Genomic DNA, 19,866 nt, shown 5'->3' with positions numbered 1-19,866 from the left:
CAGATGTTACTATGGAATACTGAAGTATAATTACAAGCATTTCATAAGTGTCAAAGGCTTTTATTGACAATTATATTAAGTTGATGCAAAGAGTCAATATTTGCAGTGTTGATCCTTCTTTTTCAAGACCTCTGCAATCCGCCCTGGCATGCTGTCATTTAGCTTCTGGGCCACATCCTGACTGATGGCAGCCCTTTCTTGCATAATCAATGCTTGGAGTTTGTCAGAATGTGTGGGTTTTGAGGATTGACCACAAGTTCTCAATGGGATTAAGGTCTGGGGAGTTTCCTGGCCATGGACCCAAAATTTCAATGATTTGTTCCCCGAGCCACTTAGTTAGCACTTTTGCCTTATGGCAAGGTCCTCCATCATGCTGGAAAAGGCATGGTTCATCACCAAATTGTTCCTGAATGGTTGCTCTCGGTGGATGTGTTCGTACCATTCTTTATTCATGGCTGTGTTCTTAGGCAATATTGTGAGTGAGCCCACTTCCTTGGCTGAGAAGCAACCCTACACATGAATGGTCTCAGGATGCTTTACTGTTGGCATGACACAGGACTGATGGTAGCGCTCACCTTGTCTTCTCAGGACAAGCTTTTTTCCAGATGCCGCAAACAATTGGAAAGGGGATTCATCAGAGAAAATGATTTTACCCCAGTCCTCAGCGGTCCAATCCCTGTACAGTGGAAATGTTTTTGGGGGATTCAGTTCATTTGCATGGCAAAGAGGGACTTTGCAATTAATTGCAATTCATCTGATCAACCTTCATAACATTCTGGAGTATATGCAAATTGCCATCATACAAACTGAGGCAGCAGACTTTGTGAAAATGAATATTGTGTCATTCTCAAAACTTTTGGCCACGACTGTGTGTGTATATATATATATTATATATAAAAAAAGACTCAATATGAAATATCAACAAGCTCTACCCTTGAACATCTGAAAAAAAGAGCTATTGACTAAATAGAATCCAACTGTACTTAATTGCTGTACGTGTGGACACCATAATAATAACATATGTCGGGCACATACTTAACCATACATGAGTTGCCTTTATTATCTTGCACATTATTCTGTGTCCACACAATTGCTCTGAAAATGCTTTAAGACACCATTTCCTTCTCTTTTACATAGATATTCACCCCCCGTTTGTCAGCCTGATAGTTGGTCTGCAGTTGATAAATGAGTCATTCTCCATAGGAATAGAATCTAGTCATTCTATTTCTGTCATTCTCTTCCTGTATTTTGTCTTTAACCATAGCCCTGGAAATAGGCTGGATTAAGCAGCGACCGTAGTGCAGTAATGCCACTCTGCCTCTGTCCGTCCACTCTGCTCCAAACTGCAAGCTCCAGTGATAACTGAGGGAAGTCCTTTTTAAGACATGACCCCGAAGACAGGGTTATGGCGGCAGATGCTCGGTCCGATTTCCTCATAGTCTTTTTTGGTGTGGCACACTTGGTAAAACTCCGGCTGATGAAAGAGTAGTATGACAGTTATTATTTGTTGGTGTACACTTTTTCAAGTTTCCTATTTTATATTCTAGCCAAGGCTAACAAAGCCTCCACGTGTCTGTCTTTAGCTTTTACATCAATAGAATATATATATACACTGCTCAAAAAAATAAAGGGAACACTAAAATAACATATCATAGATCTGAATGAATGAAATATTCTTATTAAGTACTTTTTTCTTTACATAGTTGAATGTGCTGACAAAAAAAATCACAAAAATGATCAATGGAAATCAAATGTATCAACCCATGGAGGTCTGGATTTGGAGTCACACTCAAAATTAAAGTGGAAAACCACACTACAGACTGATCCAACTTTGATGTAATGTCCTTAAAACAGGTCACAATGAGGCTCAGTAGTGTGGCCTCCACGTGCCTGTATGACCTCCCTACAACGCCTGGGCATGCTCCTGATGAGGTGGCGGATGGTCTCCTGAGGGATCTCCTCTCATACCTGGACTAAAGCATCCGCCAACTCCTGGACAGTCTGTGGTGCAATGTGGTGTTGGTGGATGGAGCGAGACATGATGTCCCAGATGTGCTTAATTGGATTCAGGTCTGGGGAACGGGCGGGCCAGTCCATAGCATCAATGCCTTCCTCTTGCAGGAACTGCTGACACACTCCAGCCACATGAGGTCTAGCATTGTCTTGCATTAGGAGGAACCCAGGGCCAACCGCACCAGCATATGGTCTCACAAGGGGTCTGAGGATCTCATCTCGGTACCTAATGGCCGTCAGGCTACCTCTGGCGAGCACATGGAGGGCTGTGCGGCCCCCCAAAGAAATGCCACCCCACACCATGACTGACCCACCGCCAAACCGGTCATGCTGGAGGATGTTGCAGGCAGCAGAACGTTCTCCACGGCATCTCCAGACTCTGTCACATGTGCTCAGTGTGAACCTGCTTTCATCTGTGAAGAGCACAGGGCGCCAATGGCGAATTTGCAAATCTTGGTGTTCTCTGGCAAATGCCAAACGTCCTGCACGGTGTTGGGCTGTAAGCACAACCCCCACCTGTGGACGTCGGGCCCTCATACCACCCTCACGGAGTCTGTTTCTGACCGTTTGAGCAGACACATGCACACGGCCTCCTCCACGTCTCCTGATGTACTGGCCTGTCTCCTGGTAGCGCCTCCATGATCTGGACAAAACGCTGACAGACACAGCAAACCTTCTTGCCACAGCTCGCATTGATGTGCCATCCTGGATGAGCTGCACTACCTGAGTCACTTGTGTGGGTTGTAGACTCCGTCTCATGCTACCACTAGAGTGAAAGCACCGCCAGCATTCAAAAGTGACCAAAACATCAGCCAGGAAGCATAGGAACTGAGTGGTCTGTGGTCACCACCTGCAGAACCACTACTTTATTAGGGGTGTCTTGCTAATTGCCTATAATTTCCACCTGTTGTCTATTCCATTTGCACAACAGCATGTGAAATTTATTGTCAATCAGTGTTGCTTCCTAAGTGGACAGTTTGATTTCACAGAAGTGTGATTGACTTGGAGTTACATTGTGTTGTTTAAGTGGTCCCTTTATTTTTTTGAGCAGTATATATATATATATCTCTCTGATAGAGGGATCTTTGTTAACTCATGTTACAAAGTTTTAGAACTCACAGTTGATGCCAACATAGACCCGCCGAACCAAACAGCATATCTCTGCATGTGGTGAGTGATGACTTGCACGTCGACGGGTTTGGGCTGGCAAGAAAACATGAAACATGTCATTGAGCAAATAACACCTATGATTATGCTGGAAATTCAAAAATATGACATCATTTTGAACATTTTAGGAGCCACAACACCCATAAAGCTGTAGCATCCCTATAGAGTACATCAGCTGACTAGGTCAAATGTCAAATCGGTTCTCACCTTCAGCTTGCCACCGCTCAGTTCCTCACTGAGTTTCAGTCTGCCATCCACTGTCCTTTTCAGGTCCCTCTGCAGACGTCGGCCAAAGTCTCTGAACATAGTGGAGCCTCCAGAGAGCACAATGTTCTGCATAGCAACAGACAAGGTAAATAGACACTTGGAACCTCGACATACTCCTGAATAGATCACTTAGAAAGTCAAACATTTCATCCTCCTACTTAAACTCATAACTTCTGGATGGAGACAAGTCTCAGTATCTGGCCTAAGTATATAGTTTCAGTAAATCACGAGGACTGCTTTTCTATTGTCAAACGCAATGTTCTTGTCACCTGTCATGTGAAAGAAATAAAACAAACTTGAACTCCCCAGACGTACCTTATAGAGGGGACGTCTGACGTCAATAGGGCAGTTCTGAATGACTTCATCAACAACCTCGGAGATTGGTTGGGTGAAGTCGGGGTTGGCAAACTGGGGGAGGAGGAAAGTACAACACATACAGTACAACCAATGTTATTATGATACAATTAGAGCCGAGTGATTAACAGAAATGTCAGTTCAACTATTTGAATTCCAATTCGTTCAGTTTTTTCCCTGTGAGCTCAATGCCACATGTCTCACAGTATCTCTAGAGATAAATCAGATCCAGCCTGAACTGTGCAATGTAGTTGTAGTTTCCAACAGGCCAATATTCTATATAGTTTAGCGCATTAAAATGTGGTAATTAGCTACAATGACCATAATCCATTGTGCATCTACTTGTCCAGTCTTTCTTTTAAGCTTGCTACTGAACAGAGAAGAGTGGTCGTGAGGTGACAGAGAGCAGCTGTTACTTTGCGAGGTACATCATATGACACCTGCCCGTTGAACATCGCATTCCAAAATCATAGGAATTAATATGGAATTGGTCCCCCCTTTGCTGCTATAACAGTCTCTACTCTTCAAGACTTTCCACTAGATGTTGAAACATTGCTGCAGGGTCTTGCTTCCATTCAGACACAAGCGCGTTAGTGAGGTCGGCACTAATGTTGGCTGATTAGGCCTGGCTCGAAGTCACCGTTCCAATTCATCCCAAAGGTGTTCGATGGGGTTGAAGTCAGGGCTCTGTGCAGGCCAGTCAGGTTTTTCCACACCGATCTCAAAAAAACATTTCTGTATGCACCTCGCTTTGTGCACGGGGATATTGTCATGCTGAAACAGGAAAGGGCCTTCCCCAAACTGTTGCCACAAAGTTGGAAGCACAGAATTGTCTAGAATGTCATTGTATGCTGTAGCGTTACGATTTCCCTTCACTGGACCTATGGGGCCTAGCCCGAACCATGAAAAACAGCCCCAGACCATTGCTTTTGGGCACGTAGCGCTCTCCTGGCATCCGCCAAACACAGATTTGTCTGTCGGACTGCCAGATAGTGAAGCCTGATTCATCACTACAGAGAACAAATTTACACTGCTCCAGAGTCCAAGGGCGGCGAGCTAGACTCTACTCCAGCCGACGCTTGGCATTGCGCATGGTGATCTTAGGCTTGTGTGCGGCTGCTCAGCCATCAAAACCCATTTCATGAAGCTCCCGACACAGTTATTGTGCCGACGTTGCTTCCAGAGGCAGTTTGGAACTCGGTAGTGAGTGTTGCAACCAAGGACAGATTAATTTCACACGCTATGCGCTTCTGCACTTGGCGGTCCCGTTCTGTGAGCTTGTGTGGCCTACCACTTCACGGCTGTGCCGTTGTTGCTCTTAGATGTTTCCACTTCTCAATAACAGCACTTACAGTTGACCGGCACAGCTCTAGCAGGGCAGAAATTTGACAAACTGACTAGTTGGAAAGGTGGCATCCTATGAGGGTGCCACATTGAAAGTCCCTGAGCTCTGCAGTAAGGACATTCTACTGCCAATGTTTGTCTATGGAGATTGCATGGCGGTGTGCTCAATTTTATACGTCAGCATTATTAATTTTATACACGTCAACTTTTATTAATTATTTTATTCTGTGTTGTTACAGTATTCAACCCACATAATGAACAACGCATTTCATGTTTTCAAAATAATATTGAAACCGAAATCTGTGATTATGTTTTAATAATCAAACCAAAATCACTCAGCACTAGATACAATACATTACATAACACAAGCACAACAATATATATTGAAAATCAATGGGATCATACCTCTGGGTGGAAGAAGATCTCGGGGCCGAGGAAGCGCTCGTAGCCCACGTCGATGGTGAACTCCTTCTTGCTGATGGAGTTGATGCCCGTGTACTGCTTGATCCACTTAGAGCCGTCCGTATCGTACTTGTTAAACTCTTTCACCAGGTCAGGGCAGACATAACTGAACCTTTCCTGGAACACAATATGGAACCATTATCAATTGTAAGTCATAACCGAGTGTACATAAGACACTGGGTAGATGCCAAAGAGTTAACAAGGAGTCATGATCTGTGACTGTACATATCTGGTCAATGGTGCAGCACTACTGACCTCTGCTGTTTAACCTGAGACATGCTCACAAATAATACAGGTAATAATTCCTTTGGTTTGTGAAGGGAACCAAAAAAGTTATAAATGTGCTGGTACCTTGATGGCTTTGGCTGTTTCCAATGACTGCTCTGGTGGGATGCCCACCTCCCGCTCTCTCAGCAGCTGCTGGGTGAAGTAGGTGATGTCTCGACCAGCGATGGGGATGTGCTTTATACAGCTACCGATGACGTAGCCTTCTGCCTGGAAGAAAAACACCGATTGACAACACAATCTATTATCACTCGTACAGTAACGTAACGTTACCATGTATGTGTTAGCAATAGTATATAGTTAGAATACATCCGAGTAGTGTTCAGTAGGGCACACTGTTCCAAACATTTACAGCAGATTAAGAAAATGTACTCTTGTTGGACAAGTTCAGGAAGTACCTCCCCGTTCCACTTTGTTTCAAAACGTTTGCTACCTACTAAACATGACCCAGTTCTAGTAAAGACTGTATGGAATGATGATCGAACGAATGCACCCACCACTGGGATGACGTGGGTGACCCCGTCACCGCTGTCAATCACCGTCCCCGTTAGGGTCCTCTCGCCCACTTGTCTGGAGGTCCATGAGGCTGCCAGCGCCAGGACCGCCTGAGGAGGAAAACACAGACCGTGTCACTTTCCACTAATGACGACAACCCGTATTCGCAAAGGAGTGCTAAATCTAGGATCAGTTTAGAATTTTAGATAACAAATCAATACAATTATATAGTCAGGGGAGTTCTGAACCTAGATCAGCACTCCTACTCCTTTTTGGAAAAGGGACCCAGAATTGAGATCCACCCAGGAGTTTCACGGACACCCTCATTTCCTCTGTGAAGTGTGTTGAGAGTTGTGATAATGCACTCAAAATCAAGTTTGACTTGACCCTTGAACATGACGAGGTGCAGGGAAGAGATTATATAGAACCAACCAAGAACAGAGAGGATTTACCTGTACAGCGATGTAAAGACCTGGAACGTTGAAGGACTCAAACATAATCTCTGCTGTGTACTCTCGGTTTTCAGGGGTATTCAGAGGAGGCTCGGTCTGTGGAAAAGTAAAGTACAAATCCCATAGGTTCCGGCTACTAAATAGCATACTTTCCACACTAACGTGCATGTTATGAACGTACCAAGAGGAAGTAGTGGTCTTCGGGCTCTGCCCGCAGATACTTGAAGATGACCTGTTCCATGAACCTCTCCATGAGATCCCAGTCATCCACGATCCCATGACGAATGGGCCACTGTTACAAGGGGAACAACCACACCCAACATATCTCCATTAGGCTACTCAGTTCTAACAGACTTTACATTTCAACTTTAAAAAGGGGCAATAACAAAGCGAACTCCCCGACACTGTTGTTTCGAGAAAAGCTGACTAATTGGGCTGAAGAAATTGAACCGTTCTAAAAATCCATAGATAGAGATAGGGTTGCAAAGACTGACCATCCAACATCGTAGTTTTCACAATGTTTTGTTTACAAACATCGGAGATGATAGATGATATTTTTCGGTTCTGATGGGATATGCCAGTTGAACTAAGCCCATGAGGCATATTAAAGTTATATTCTTCCAGAACTAATATCATTAAAGTCCAAAAACGTATGTAGCAACTGCAGACTTCCCCTTTAAGTAAACCTCCATCACTGGAAAATACAATGTACCTTTGTTGCATAATTTGGTTTGTCTATTGCCTCGTCACCGATGTAAAAGTCCAGATCGTCCACCCCCTTCGTCATCCTGCGCTGGGCTTGGTCTCCAACCTTGGCCGACTCTTTGATGGCAATACCTGAAGTTTAGGCAGATTCAACTCCATTAATCCTTAGTACCAGCCTACATATGATTAGGACATTGTTGATTGAAACATCATGACTTGAGGGTGCTGATAGGCAACGTTACACAGGTGAGCTGATTAAATCAAGCATAGGGAAAGCAAACTGCCTATGCTAAACATAAGAGAGGAAACTCAATGAGCGGCAGGCCTATTACTTTGATTTGTCTTGTAAAATCAGTAAACAAATAGCCACATTTGAAAGAGATACTGAATCTGCATGGGTTTTTCGGTTGCTCATTACAAAAAACAAGATTTCAGTCATGGGGGTGTTGTTCGATGTGGCGGTTACTGAGGTTTGTCCCTCCTGAGACACCGTAGGAATAAAGTCAGTATCACTTTCTCAAAATAGTCAGAATGAATTCAATTAAATTCAAATCAATTCAAAGGGCTTTCTTGGCATGGGAAACATGTTTACAATGCCAAAGCAAGTGAAATGGATAAACAATTAAAAATGAACAGTGAACATTATACGCACAAAAGTTTGAAAGGAATACAGACATTTCAAATGTCATAATATGGCTATGTACAGTGTTATATCGATGAGCAAATAATTAAAGTACAGAAGGGAAAATACACATAAATATGGGAGTGGTTTGGAATTCATAGTAACTCAAGAATTCTGTCTTTTTTTAAAAACGTTTTTGCCAAGGTGCTTTTAGTCGCACGTATTTACATCTAGCTAAGGTGTTTGGTGCAGTATTTCTCAAGTAAAATATTTTTGTGACGAGTTGTTCTATGTAAACAAAGTCCGATCTTCTGTGCTGCTGGGCAAGTCTCTCGCTGTCGGTGTTCTGCTATATAACTAGATATGTATCCCGTGGTATGGTTTAAATCAAAACCAAACCCATAAGTGTTTTGGACGATACTGACTTTATGACCAAATTTAACCTACTTTTGCTTTTTAGACAGTTTTATCACTGGAATAAATGTTTGATATGCCATTTTCAACCAGATCTGTTATTTTATGTTTTTAATTATTTTCACAACATTGAATAAATGAGGTAAGCTTTATCCAACAACTTTGAGTGCCAACCCATTACACCCCTTTGTTTTGTCTGAATGTACGTGTTTTACCCACCAGCTAAGCTTCTGGGAGAGCGCCATCACTCTTTTGATTTGAAAATACATTCGATACAGGACCTTCTAATCAGCAGGTTTTACATGGGTGGAGTTATGGCTTGCCTGGTGACATCACAAGACGGTAAATAAGTTACACCAATAACAAAAGAGAGTTACAAACCGCTTTGCCAATAACTGCTATTTTTTTCCATCCCCACTCAGACTCCTCCCAAACAGTCCTAGCAACATTACTGCTTGATAATTATAATATTTTGCTTAAAAGCCATTTGTTTCTTTTTAACCATTTTAATGGAAAGCTATTGCAGTAGGGTACTTAAATTGTACCCAGAAATGATTTGATGTTGATATAAAAACAGCTGCATTGGGCCTTTATCTAACTGCATAATGTAACTTCATTGACAAAGTTGAGATTTACCAAGAGCACTTTGGTTTCCTGGGCCCACACGTACATAAAATGTATGCACGCATGACTAAGTCAATTTTGATAAAAGTGTACTAAAATGGCATACATTATATATTATTATAATGTCGAACGATGAACATTGCTCGTTCAACTACTTCCTTGGAGCCTCTAAATGTTTAGGCCTACTTGTCATCCATCCAGGCTTCTAAAAGTGCACGTCATCAATCTACCGGCTACTTCAAGTCCACAGTCAGGTGGCCTTGGCAAGCTTGTCCGTTATTCTAGTCAGCAGGGGCACAAGGGGACTTCTGCTATGGAGCCATATCACTGAATATAGGCTGGACTAGCTTCCTTTCAAGCTGTGTCTGGACAGCTTTCAAGTACTGAGAACAAGTGAATAGGCGAAGATGATTGAAAATAGACAAAAATGGTTTGGATTGGTCACCGAGTAACTAGTCTACGGTCCTCTAACAAGCTAGCATTGCCATTTAGCGTCCACTGGATGACTCAATGCTAGAGGAAGGCGGCCAACTTCAAACTTTGTGGTTTTACATTTGTTGAATTAGGCGTGCTCGCCTACTTCCTTTGACCACTCCAATCAGATAAGAAAAACAGGAAGGACCGATACCAAAATGCTTTCAGCAGATTCATTTAACTAATGACCACACAGTATGTCCGCCTTATGAGTTAGCCAAATAATGGACTAAAGTAGCCTAAAGTTAATCCTAATAGACCAAGGACTTTCTATTTAAAGGGTAAATTGGCTCTGAAAGCCAAAACAGACAAATACTCCATCTAAACTTGAATCGAATTTCAATTGCGGTATGTTTCTGAAAACATAAATCCCTCTACTCTCATATCACGTCAAAATAATTTCACAAATGCAAGATGCACACTCACTGTATTAACACAGTTGCAGCAGACAGACATTTTCAGTGAAAACACATTTGTGGCATCCATCTTCCATTTACAACAGAATAACACTGTCCATCCAGGATGGACATTTTTCTTTGGCATCACCTTCCATTAAAATAATCACATACAGTCGAAGTCGGAAGTTTACATATACGTAGGTTGGAGACATTGAAACTAGTTTTTTGTTAACAAACTATAGTCTTGGCAAGTCGGTTAGGACATCTACTTTGTGCATGACACAAGTCATTTTTCCACCAATTGTTTACAGACAGATTAATTCCAGTGGTTTAGAAGTTTACATACACTAAGTTGCCTGTGCCTTTAAAGAGCTTGGAAAATTCTAGAAAATTATGTCATGGCTTTAGAAGCTTCTGATAGGCTAATTGACATCATTTGAGGCAATTGGAGGTGTACCTGTAGATGTATTTCAAGGCCTACCTTCAAACTCAGTGCCTCTTTGCTTGACATCATGGGAAAATCAGTCAAGACCTCAGATATAAAATTGTAGACCTCCACAAGTCTGGTTCATCCTTGGGAGCAATTTCCAAATGCTTGAAGGTACCACGTTCATCTGTACAAACAATAGTACGCAAGTTTAACCACCATGCGACCACGCAGCCATCATACCGCTCAGGAAGGAGATGCATTCCGTCTCCTAGAGATGAACGTACTTTGGTGCGAAAAGTGCAAATCAATCCCAGAACAACAGCAACGGACCTGATGAAGATGCTGGAGGAAACAGGTACAAAGGTATCTATATCCACAGTAAAACGAGTCCTATATCAACATAACCCGAAAGGCCGCTTAGCAAGGAAGAAGCCACTGCTCCAAAACCGCCATAGAAAAAGCCAGACTACGGTTTGCAACTGCACATGGGGACAAAGATCACACTTTTTTTGAGAAATGTCTTCTGGTCTGATGAAACAATAAACGAACTGTTTGGCCATAATGACCATCGTTATGTTTGGAGGAAAAAGGGGGAGGCTTGCAAGCCGAAGAAGACCATCCTAACCATGAAGCACAGGGGTGGCAGCATCATGTTGTGGGGGTGCTTTGCTGCAGGAGGGACTGGTGCACTTCACAAAATAGATGGCAGCATGAGGAAGGAAAACGATTTTGGATATATTGAATAAACATACCACGACATCAGTCAGGAAGTTAAAGCTTGGTCGCAAATAGGTCTTCCAAATGGACAATGACCCCAAGCATACTTCCAAAGTTGTGGCAAAAGGGCTTAAGGACAACAAAGTCAAGGTATTGGAGTGGCCATCACAAAGCCCTGACCTCAATCCTATAGAACATTTGTGGGCAGAACTGAAAAAGCAAGGCCTACAAAACTGACTCAGTTACACCAGCTCTTTCAGGAGGAATAGGCCAAAATTCACCCAACTTATTGTGGGAAGCTTGTGGAAGGCTACACGAAACGTTTGCCCCAAGTTAAACAATTTAAAGGCAATACTACCAAATACTAATTGAGTGTATGTAAACTTCTGACACACTGGGAATGTGATGAAAGAAATAAAAGCTATTCTGACATTTCATATTCTTAAAATAAAGTGGTGATCCTAACTGACCTAAGACAGGGTCTTTTTACTAGGATTAAGTGTCAAGAATTGTGAAAAACTGAGTTTAAATGTATTTGGCTAAGGTGAATGTAAACTTCCGACTTAAACTGTACATTCTCACATCATACACATTTAAACGAGTCAGTCCATCATGTTGCATACACTAACAGAGGACATTAATAGATTCACTCACAAACGACCACTTTCTCAACTGCACTAGATAGATAAGTACATAAACCGATACAATTTACTTTGCAATTAGTAGTCCAACAGTACAAGGAACAAATTAATGTTTGAACACGTTCTTCTTGGCCATGCGCATTCTGAAGTGCCGGACAGAGGGAAGCCTCTCGAACTGAGCGTGTAGAGGGTGGGAGGGGGTCGCCAACAAAAGCCAGTGCCTTCTTTTTGGTTGCCTTATAGAACAGAATGCTCAAATGTGCCTGTGGTCGACCAATTACTTTGCTGCCTGTGTTGACTATTCCGGTTAGTTTGCTTTTTCTCCTCACTCTCAGATTCCCATACCAGACTATCATATTGAATGTAAGGATGCAGGTGTTTGGAGACGCAGATAGCTATTTAGCACTTATTCTGTCCATTTTCCATAAACAAGCGCCTTAACATGGACATATCGCCGTGTGGAAACGCTAACCCTATTTTTATTATTTCTCGCTGATATGAAAGATAAGGTTCTTATGCTTCCAAAATCATACTGCAAGCGATGCGTGTTAATGTTCAGACCGAGCGTCGTGGCTCTTAACAAAACTCCTCAGTACAGTCCAATGACTCATGTGTAATGGAAAGGAACTGATTCTCATGACCAAGGACTACATATGAATAAACATGGTACATTATCATTAGAAGAGGGGTGGTTTTTGCCCTAACCCTACACAGGTGATTCAAATTATCGAAGCTTGATGATTAGTTGATTATTTGAATCAGCTGTTTAGTGCTCGGGCAAAAAAAACAAAATGTGCACAGAGTTTGGGGAACCGCTGCTGTGTGACACAAAAATACTTACATGAAGGAACAATAAACTGTGGCTCTGTGTTTCCAGCATATCCAATCTTTGTGTACCTACAACAAAAGCATTGCATGAGAAAGTTGTGGGTTATATAGATCCTAATGATGCATGATCTAAAGCAGTGGTTCACAACCTGGTGGTACTTATATATATATATATGGTCGTGAGACCATAGGCCTACTGGTAAAATGCACATAGGGGTACTCAGTCCGAGCAGTGAAATTTCAGTTGGTGGTACAGTAACCGAAAAAGGTTGGAAACCACTAATACGCTTCCATAAATTGAAACAGTCACGTAGACTCTGGTAAAATATTAAAGTCAATGCATACTAAAGTTACTAATGTAACGTTTAACGAGTGGGGAACCCTGATTGAAATGAGCTACTAGCAAGCTATCTTGTAATGCCTAAAATGGTTAACTAGCTATCTTGCTGGCTGGATTAAACGAAATTAAGCAAATTAAGGTTGTAGCTAGCTATCTTGATTGGTTTACTTTGCACGCCCAACATTTCTGCCCTGTCTGGGTGCATCTAGCTAAAGCCAATGAATCAGTTAGTTAGCTATTAGCATTAACACTTGCTACTTACCCTGTGCCACAGTCAACTACACAAGCCGGTAGACGTCCAGCCATGTTTTCCTAAATATCTACTGCAGAGTGCAATAGTGAATTGTTGCTTTAATCCAATGGGTCTTAAAGAAATGAAATTCGTTTGTTTTGGGTAGAGGGATAACCATTTATTTAGCTAGCTAGTTTAGAGGCGGAACCCTGAACCCGCAGAGTGAAGTTACCTCGGCAATCACCTGATGCGGAAGTTGAAAGCGGTTGACGCGACGCTGATCATAACGTTTGTTAAAGCATTTCTCATATCGCACTTTATCAGAAGAGTAAGCGAATGTACACGTTCTAATTGGAATGTAAACATATTAAACAATTATTCTCTATAATGTACCGATAGTTTGTATAGTAGCAGCAGAATAACTGTGTTCAGTCAATTCACGGACAGGATTCTGTGACGACTGATATGAGGGCAGTAAGACTATCTGAATATAATATCTTCTTTGAACATTGCATGACGCTATAGACGTCAATGACATTAAAATGCATTGTATCTATGCGTTAGATTGACCTTTTGGGTGAACATGAAAACCAAACTCTCTTCTCTCTATCCTAGAAGTAAACTGCATTAGTGATCAGTTTCACCCAAGACCATCTCCAAAGTTTCCATCATTTTCAGAGACCGAGTTAAAATCAGTTTCAAGTTGGATATTTGACAATAGCTTTCAAACCACTTGAGCCACAGACTCCAAATAAGTGTCATGATGTTGGAAAAATTGTGACTGTGACATATTGGTATGTTCCTTTGAATTGTATCAAGTTGACATTCAGTGATCCGTGCCCAGTGGGAACCTAGGCTTCTTCTGTCTGTTTTATGGTTCCGCAGCAAAACAATGGGCGTAGATGGTACTACCCACATCAGATATAGGCCTCCCTCCCCAGACAAGCTGGAGATACCTCTTCCCACTTCATAGGGCATGAGCCAGATCCATGCAATGCCAATGGGTTTAGTCTCTGCCTCAAGTCTAGTGAGCGTAGAGGAGACCTCCACACCTACAATGTGTGGGTCGGCAAGCACCGTACCTGGGGAGATCTACGAGAAGGGCCCGGCGCGTGTCCAGAGTTGCCGGACCCAACCCCCAACCATTCTGCCTTCGGCCCGCTGACAGACAGCACCCTGACGAACCCCCGCATGCAGCCCCTTGCGAGACCACGCACGAGAGACTACGAGATGGGCCGCACAATGACCTTCTAATGGTGGCGAGAGGAGGGCGGCGGATCGAGCCCCGCTTCGCACCCCAGCCAGACCGACCCAGCCCTTAGAGCCAATCCTTATCCCGAAGTTACAGATCTTTTTTTCCAACTTTCCGGCGCGCGTTATAACATGCCAGAGGCTGTTCGCCTTGGAGACCTGCTGCAGATATGGGTACCGCCCGGAGTGAGATTTACACCCTAAGGGCCAGGGAGAGCTCACCAGATGCCGCTGAAACCGCAATGCTTTCCAGGGCTTGGGCCCCTCTCTTGGGGCGAACCCATTCCAGGGCTCACTGCCCTTTACAGGCACCCATCTCCGCCAGTCCGTGGACATTCTGAAAGTAGTTTGAGGTCAGTAGGTCACATTACGTTTGAAAAAATGTTTGACAAATTTATGCAAAATCATGTGAGATGAAAATTGACAAACTAAAGGGTGTGCAATATAGAAGGGTAGTCAGTAGACATTCTGAACCTTGTTTGAAGTCAGTAGATCACATGACCAAGGAGCTATTGAAATGTTGAAAAATGAATGTAAAATCGTGTGAGATGAAAATTGATAAACAAAAGGGTGTGCAATATGTAGGCCCACAATTGTACATTCTGAACCTTGTTTGAGTCCAGTAGGTCACATGACCAAGGAACAATTGAAATTAGATTTTTTAAACATTTTATATAAAAATGTGTGAGATGAAAATGGACAAACTAAAGGGTGTGCAATATAGTAGGGTAGTCATTGGACATTCTCTATTGACATTTTACATTTTGAAATATTCATGTAAAATTGTGAGATGAAAATGGACAAACAAGGATGTGCAATGTGTAGGGCCACTGAGTGCACAGTCGTGGCCAAAAGTTTTGAGAATGACACAAATATACATTTTCACAAGTCTGCTGCCTCAGTTTGTATGATGGCAATTTGCATTGTTATGAAGAGTGATCAGATGAATTTCAATAATTGCAAAGTCCCTCTTTGCCATGCAAATGAACTCAATCCCCAAAAAACATTTCCACTGCATTTCAGCCCTGCCATAAAAGGACCAACTGACATCATGTCAGTGATTCTCTCGTTAACACAGGTGTGAGTGTTGACGGGGACAAGGCTGGAGATCACTCTGTCATGCTGATTGAGTTCAAATAACAAACTGGAAGCTTCAAAAGGCGGGTGGTGCTTGGAATCACTGTTCTTCCTCTGTCAGCCATGGTTACCTGCAAGGAAACACGTGCCGTCATCATTGCTTTGCACAAAAAGGGCTTCAAAGGGTAGGATATTGCTGCCAGTAAGATTGCACCTACAGTGCCTTGCGAAAGTATTCGGCCCCCTTGAACTTTGCGACCTTTTGCCACATTTCAGGTTTCAAACATAAAGATATAAAACGGTATTTTTTTTGTGAAGAATCAACAACAAGTGGGACACAGTCATGAAGTGGAACGACATTTATTGGATATTTCAAACTTTTTTAACAAATCAAAAACTGAAAAATTGGGCGTGCAAAATTATTCAGCCCCTTTACTTTCAGTGCAGCAAACTCTCTCCAGAAGTTCAGTGAGGATCTCTGAATGATCCAATGTTGACCTAAATGACTAATGATGATAAATACAATCCACCTGTGTGTAATCAAGTCTCCGTATAAATGCACCTGCACTGTGATAGTCTCAGAGGTCCGTTAAAAGCGCAGAGAGCATCATGAAGAACAAGGAACACACCAGGCAGGTCCGAGATGCTGTTGTGAAGAAGTTTAAAGCCGGATTTGGATACAAAAAGATTTCCCAAGCTTTAAACATCCCAAGGAGCACTGTGCAAGCGATAATATTGAAATGGAAGGAGTATCAGACCACTGCAAATCTACCAAGACCTGGCCGTCCCTCTAAACTTTCAGCTCATACAAGGAGAAGACTGATCAGAGATGCAGCCAAGAGGCCCATGATCACTCTGGATGAACTGCAGAGATCTACAGCTGAGGTGGGAGACTCTGTCCATAGGACAACAATCAGTCGTATATTGCACAAATCTGGCTTTTATGGAAGAGTGGCAAGAAGAAAGCCATTTCTTAAAGATATCCATAAAAAGTGTCGTTTAAAGTTTGCCACAAGCCACCTGGGAGACACACCAAACATGTGGAAGAAGGTGCTCTGGTCAGATGAAACCAAAATGGAACTTTTTGGCAACAATGCAAAACGTTATGTTTGGCGTAAAAGCAACACAGCTCATCACCCTGAACACACCATCCCCACTGTCAAACATGGTGGTGGCAGCATCATGGTTTGGGCCTGCTTTTCTTCAGCAGGGACAGGGAAGATGGTTAAAATTGATGGGAAGATGGATGGAGCCAAATACAGGACCATTCTGGAAGAAAACCTGATTGAGTCTGCAAAAGACCTGAGACTGGGACGGAGATTTGTCTTCCAACAAGACAATGATCCAAAACATAAAGCAAAATCTACAATGGAATGGTTCAAAAATAAACATATCCAGGTGTTAGAATGGCCAAGTCAAAGTCCAGACCTGAATCCAATCGAGAATCTGTGGAAAGAACTGAAAGCTGCTGTTCACAAATGCTCTCCATCCAACCTCACTGAGCTCGAGCTGTTTTGCAAGGAGGAATGGGAAAAAATGTCAGTCTCTCGATGTGCAAAACTGATAGAGACATACCCCAAGCGACTTACAGCTGTAATCGCAGCAAAAGGTGGTGCTACAAAGTATTAACTTAAGGGGGCTGAATAATTTTGCACGCCCAATTTTTCAGTTTTTGATTTGTTAAAAAAGTTTGAAATATCCAATAAATGTCGTTCCACTTCATGATTGTGTCCCACTTGTTGTTGATTCTTCACAAAAAAATACAGTTTTATATCTTTATGTTTGAAGCCTGAAATGTTTGAAGCCAAAAAGTCGCAAAGTTCAAGGGGGGCGAATACTTTCGCAAGGCACTGTAAATCAACCATTTATCGGGTCATCAAGAACTTCAAGGAGAGCGGTTCAATTGTTGTGAAGAAGGTTTCAGGACGCCCAAGAAAGTCCCGCAAGCTCCAGGACGTCTCCTAAAGTTGATTCAGTTGCGGGATCGGGACATTACCAGTACAGAGCTTGCTCAGGAATGGCAGCAGGCAGGTGTGAGTGCATCTGCACGCACAGTGAGGTGAAGACTTTTGGAGGATGGCCTGGTGTCAACACAGTAAAGGGATGGTTTCTCCCACTGACTGGAGACTGGAGAGGGCCGTTTGAACAAGAAGAGAAAGCTGAGGGCTTTGGGAGGATACAGGGAGTGAGGGACCACCGACGTGAGCGATGGATGACTCTTCCTGGAGAGAAATAAGGCAATGTTCTATAAAGCTCAAGGATTGGATCTAGTGGAGCCGCAAGATGGTCCTCCATGATGGATCCAGCTTTAAGCCCCAGAGCTCTCTCAGCTAATATATCTTCTTTATCAGTGGTCTTCCATTCCATGTGGTCATGGTGGAAGGGAATACAATCCTCATTGGCTGGTTGATGGGAGGTAAATCAATGATATCATCTTTAAACAGAGCAGATCGGTGGAGATGGTTTTTGTGGGGGCTGCAGTAGCCTATAGCTTCGAGGGACACATAGCTCTGAAAAACCGAAGTAAAGAAAGATTCAGGTTGGATAGTCGACGGCTATTCGCCTGTACTTTTCCTTACGTCCACCAAGAGCAGTTAGTGATCGTAAGCATAGTGACAAATTAAACATTTTAAATTTCAACTCTTTAACCACTATTCCTAAAACTTTCAAACTGATTCTAGCTAACCTGATGGCATAGACACACATTTTGTCGATTTAAATTTCACAATTATTTATTAACATTTTTTAATTTCAAAAGCTCCTTGGTCGTGTGACCTGACTTCCAACAAAGTTCAGAATGTACAGTCATGGCCAAAAGTTGAGAATGACACAAATATTAATTTCCACAAAGTTTGCTGTTTCAATGTCTTCAGATATTTTTTCAGATGTTACTATGGAATACTGAAGTATAATTACAAGCATTTCACAAGTGTCAAAGGCTTTTATTGACAATTACATGAAGTTGATGCAAAGAGTCAATATTTGTAGTGTTGACCCTTCTTTTTCAAGACCACTGCAATCCGCCCTTGTCACGGTTTTCATATGGTGAAGGAGAGTCGGACCAAACTGCAGAGTGTCGATTGCGATTCATCTTTATTAAACAAACGTAAAACACGACAAAACACTAACAATAAACGAAACGAAACCGAAAACAGCCTATACATGTGTCTACTAACCTCTAACAAGGACATCAAGACACTCAGGACAATCACCCACAATACAACCAAAGAATATGGCTGCCTAAATATGGTTCCCAATCAGAGACAACGATAAACACCTGCCTCTGATTGAGAACCACTTCAGACAGCCATAGACTTTCCTAGAACACCCTACTAAGTTACAATCCCACTAACATACACACCAAAACCCCCAGACAAAACACACCACAATACAAAAACTCCATGCCACACCCTGGCCTGACCCAATACATGAAGAAAAACACAAAATACTTAGACCAGGGCGTGACAGCCCTGGCATGCTGTCAATTAACTTCTGGGCCACATCCTGACTGATGGCAGCCCATTCTTGCATAATCAATGCTTGGAGTTTGTCAGAATTTGTGGGGTTTTGTTTGTCCACCCGCCTCTGAGGATTGACCACAAGTTCTCAATGGGATTAAGGTCTGGGGAGTTTCCTGGCCATGAACCCAAAATATTGATGTTTTTTCCCCTAGCCACTTAGTTATCACTTTTTCCTTATGGCAAGGTGCTCCATCGTGCTGGAAAAGGCATTGTCTGTCACCAAACTGTTCGTGGATGGTTGGGAGAAGTTGCTCTCGGAGGATGTGTTGGTACCATTCTTTATTCATGGCTGTGTTCTTAGGCAAAATTGTGAGTGAGCCCACTCTCTTGGCTGAGAAGGAACCCCACACATGAATGGTCTCAAGATGCTTTACTGTTGGCATGACACAGGACTGATGGTGGCGCTCACCTTGTCTTCTCCGGACAAGCTTCTTTTCCAGATTCCCCAATCAATTGGAAAGGGATTCATCAGAGAAAATGACTTTACCCTAGTCCTCAGCAGTCCAATCCCTGTACCTTTTTCAGAATATCAGTCTGTCCCTGATGTTTTTCCTGGAGAGAAGTGGCTTCTTTGCTGCCCTTCTTGACATTAGGATGGGATAAGGAAAAGCTGACAAATAAATACAGTTTAGCTGAGAAACCTTTCAAAGGTACATTTGATTCCAGTCATTTAATATGAAATGTATAGTGCCGGAGTTACTGTATTTGAAGGACTGCTATAAGAAAGAGGATGCATACAGTAAATTATTATAC

At 42.6% G+C, this 19,866-nt stretch overlaps 1 protein-coding gene across 1 annotated transcript; it reads right to left on the bottom strand.

Annotated features, from left to right (window-relative positions):
• Positions 1-1,035: 1,035 nt before the first annotated feature.
• Positions 1,036-13,524, bottom strand: LOC115129726 (actin-related protein 3-like). The gene is made up of 12 exons (XM_029660390.2): positions 13,295-13,524; positions 12,706-12,761; positions 7,552-7,676; positions 7,021-7,131; positions 6,840-6,935; positions 6,390-6,497; positions 5,959-6,102; positions 5,551-5,724; positions 3,763-3,855; positions 3,388-3,513; positions 3,133-3,216; positions 1,036-1,474 (listed from the first exon to the last, which is right to left on the bottom strand). The coding sequence occupies exons 1-12, from the start codon at positions 13,336-13,338 to the stop codon at positions 1,379-1,381; spliced, it is 1,257 nt and encodes a 418-aa protein (XP_029516250.1). The 5' UTR covers positions 13,339-13,524; the 3' UTR covers positions 1,036-1,378.
• Between the last annotated feature and the right edge of the window lie 6,342 nt (positions 13,525-19,866).

The sequence above is a fragment of the Oncorhynchus nerka genome, linkage group LG5 (assembly GCF_034236695.1).
Source record: "Oncorhynchus nerka isolate Pitt River linkage group LG5, Oner_Uvic_2.0, whole genome shotgun sequence".
NCBI lineage: Eukaryota > Metazoa > Chordata > Actinopteri > Salmoniformes > Salmonidae > Oncorhynchus > Oncorhynchus nerka.
Note: the sequence above shows the minus strand (reverse complement) of the source record. Positions and strands in the feature narration are given on the sequence as shown.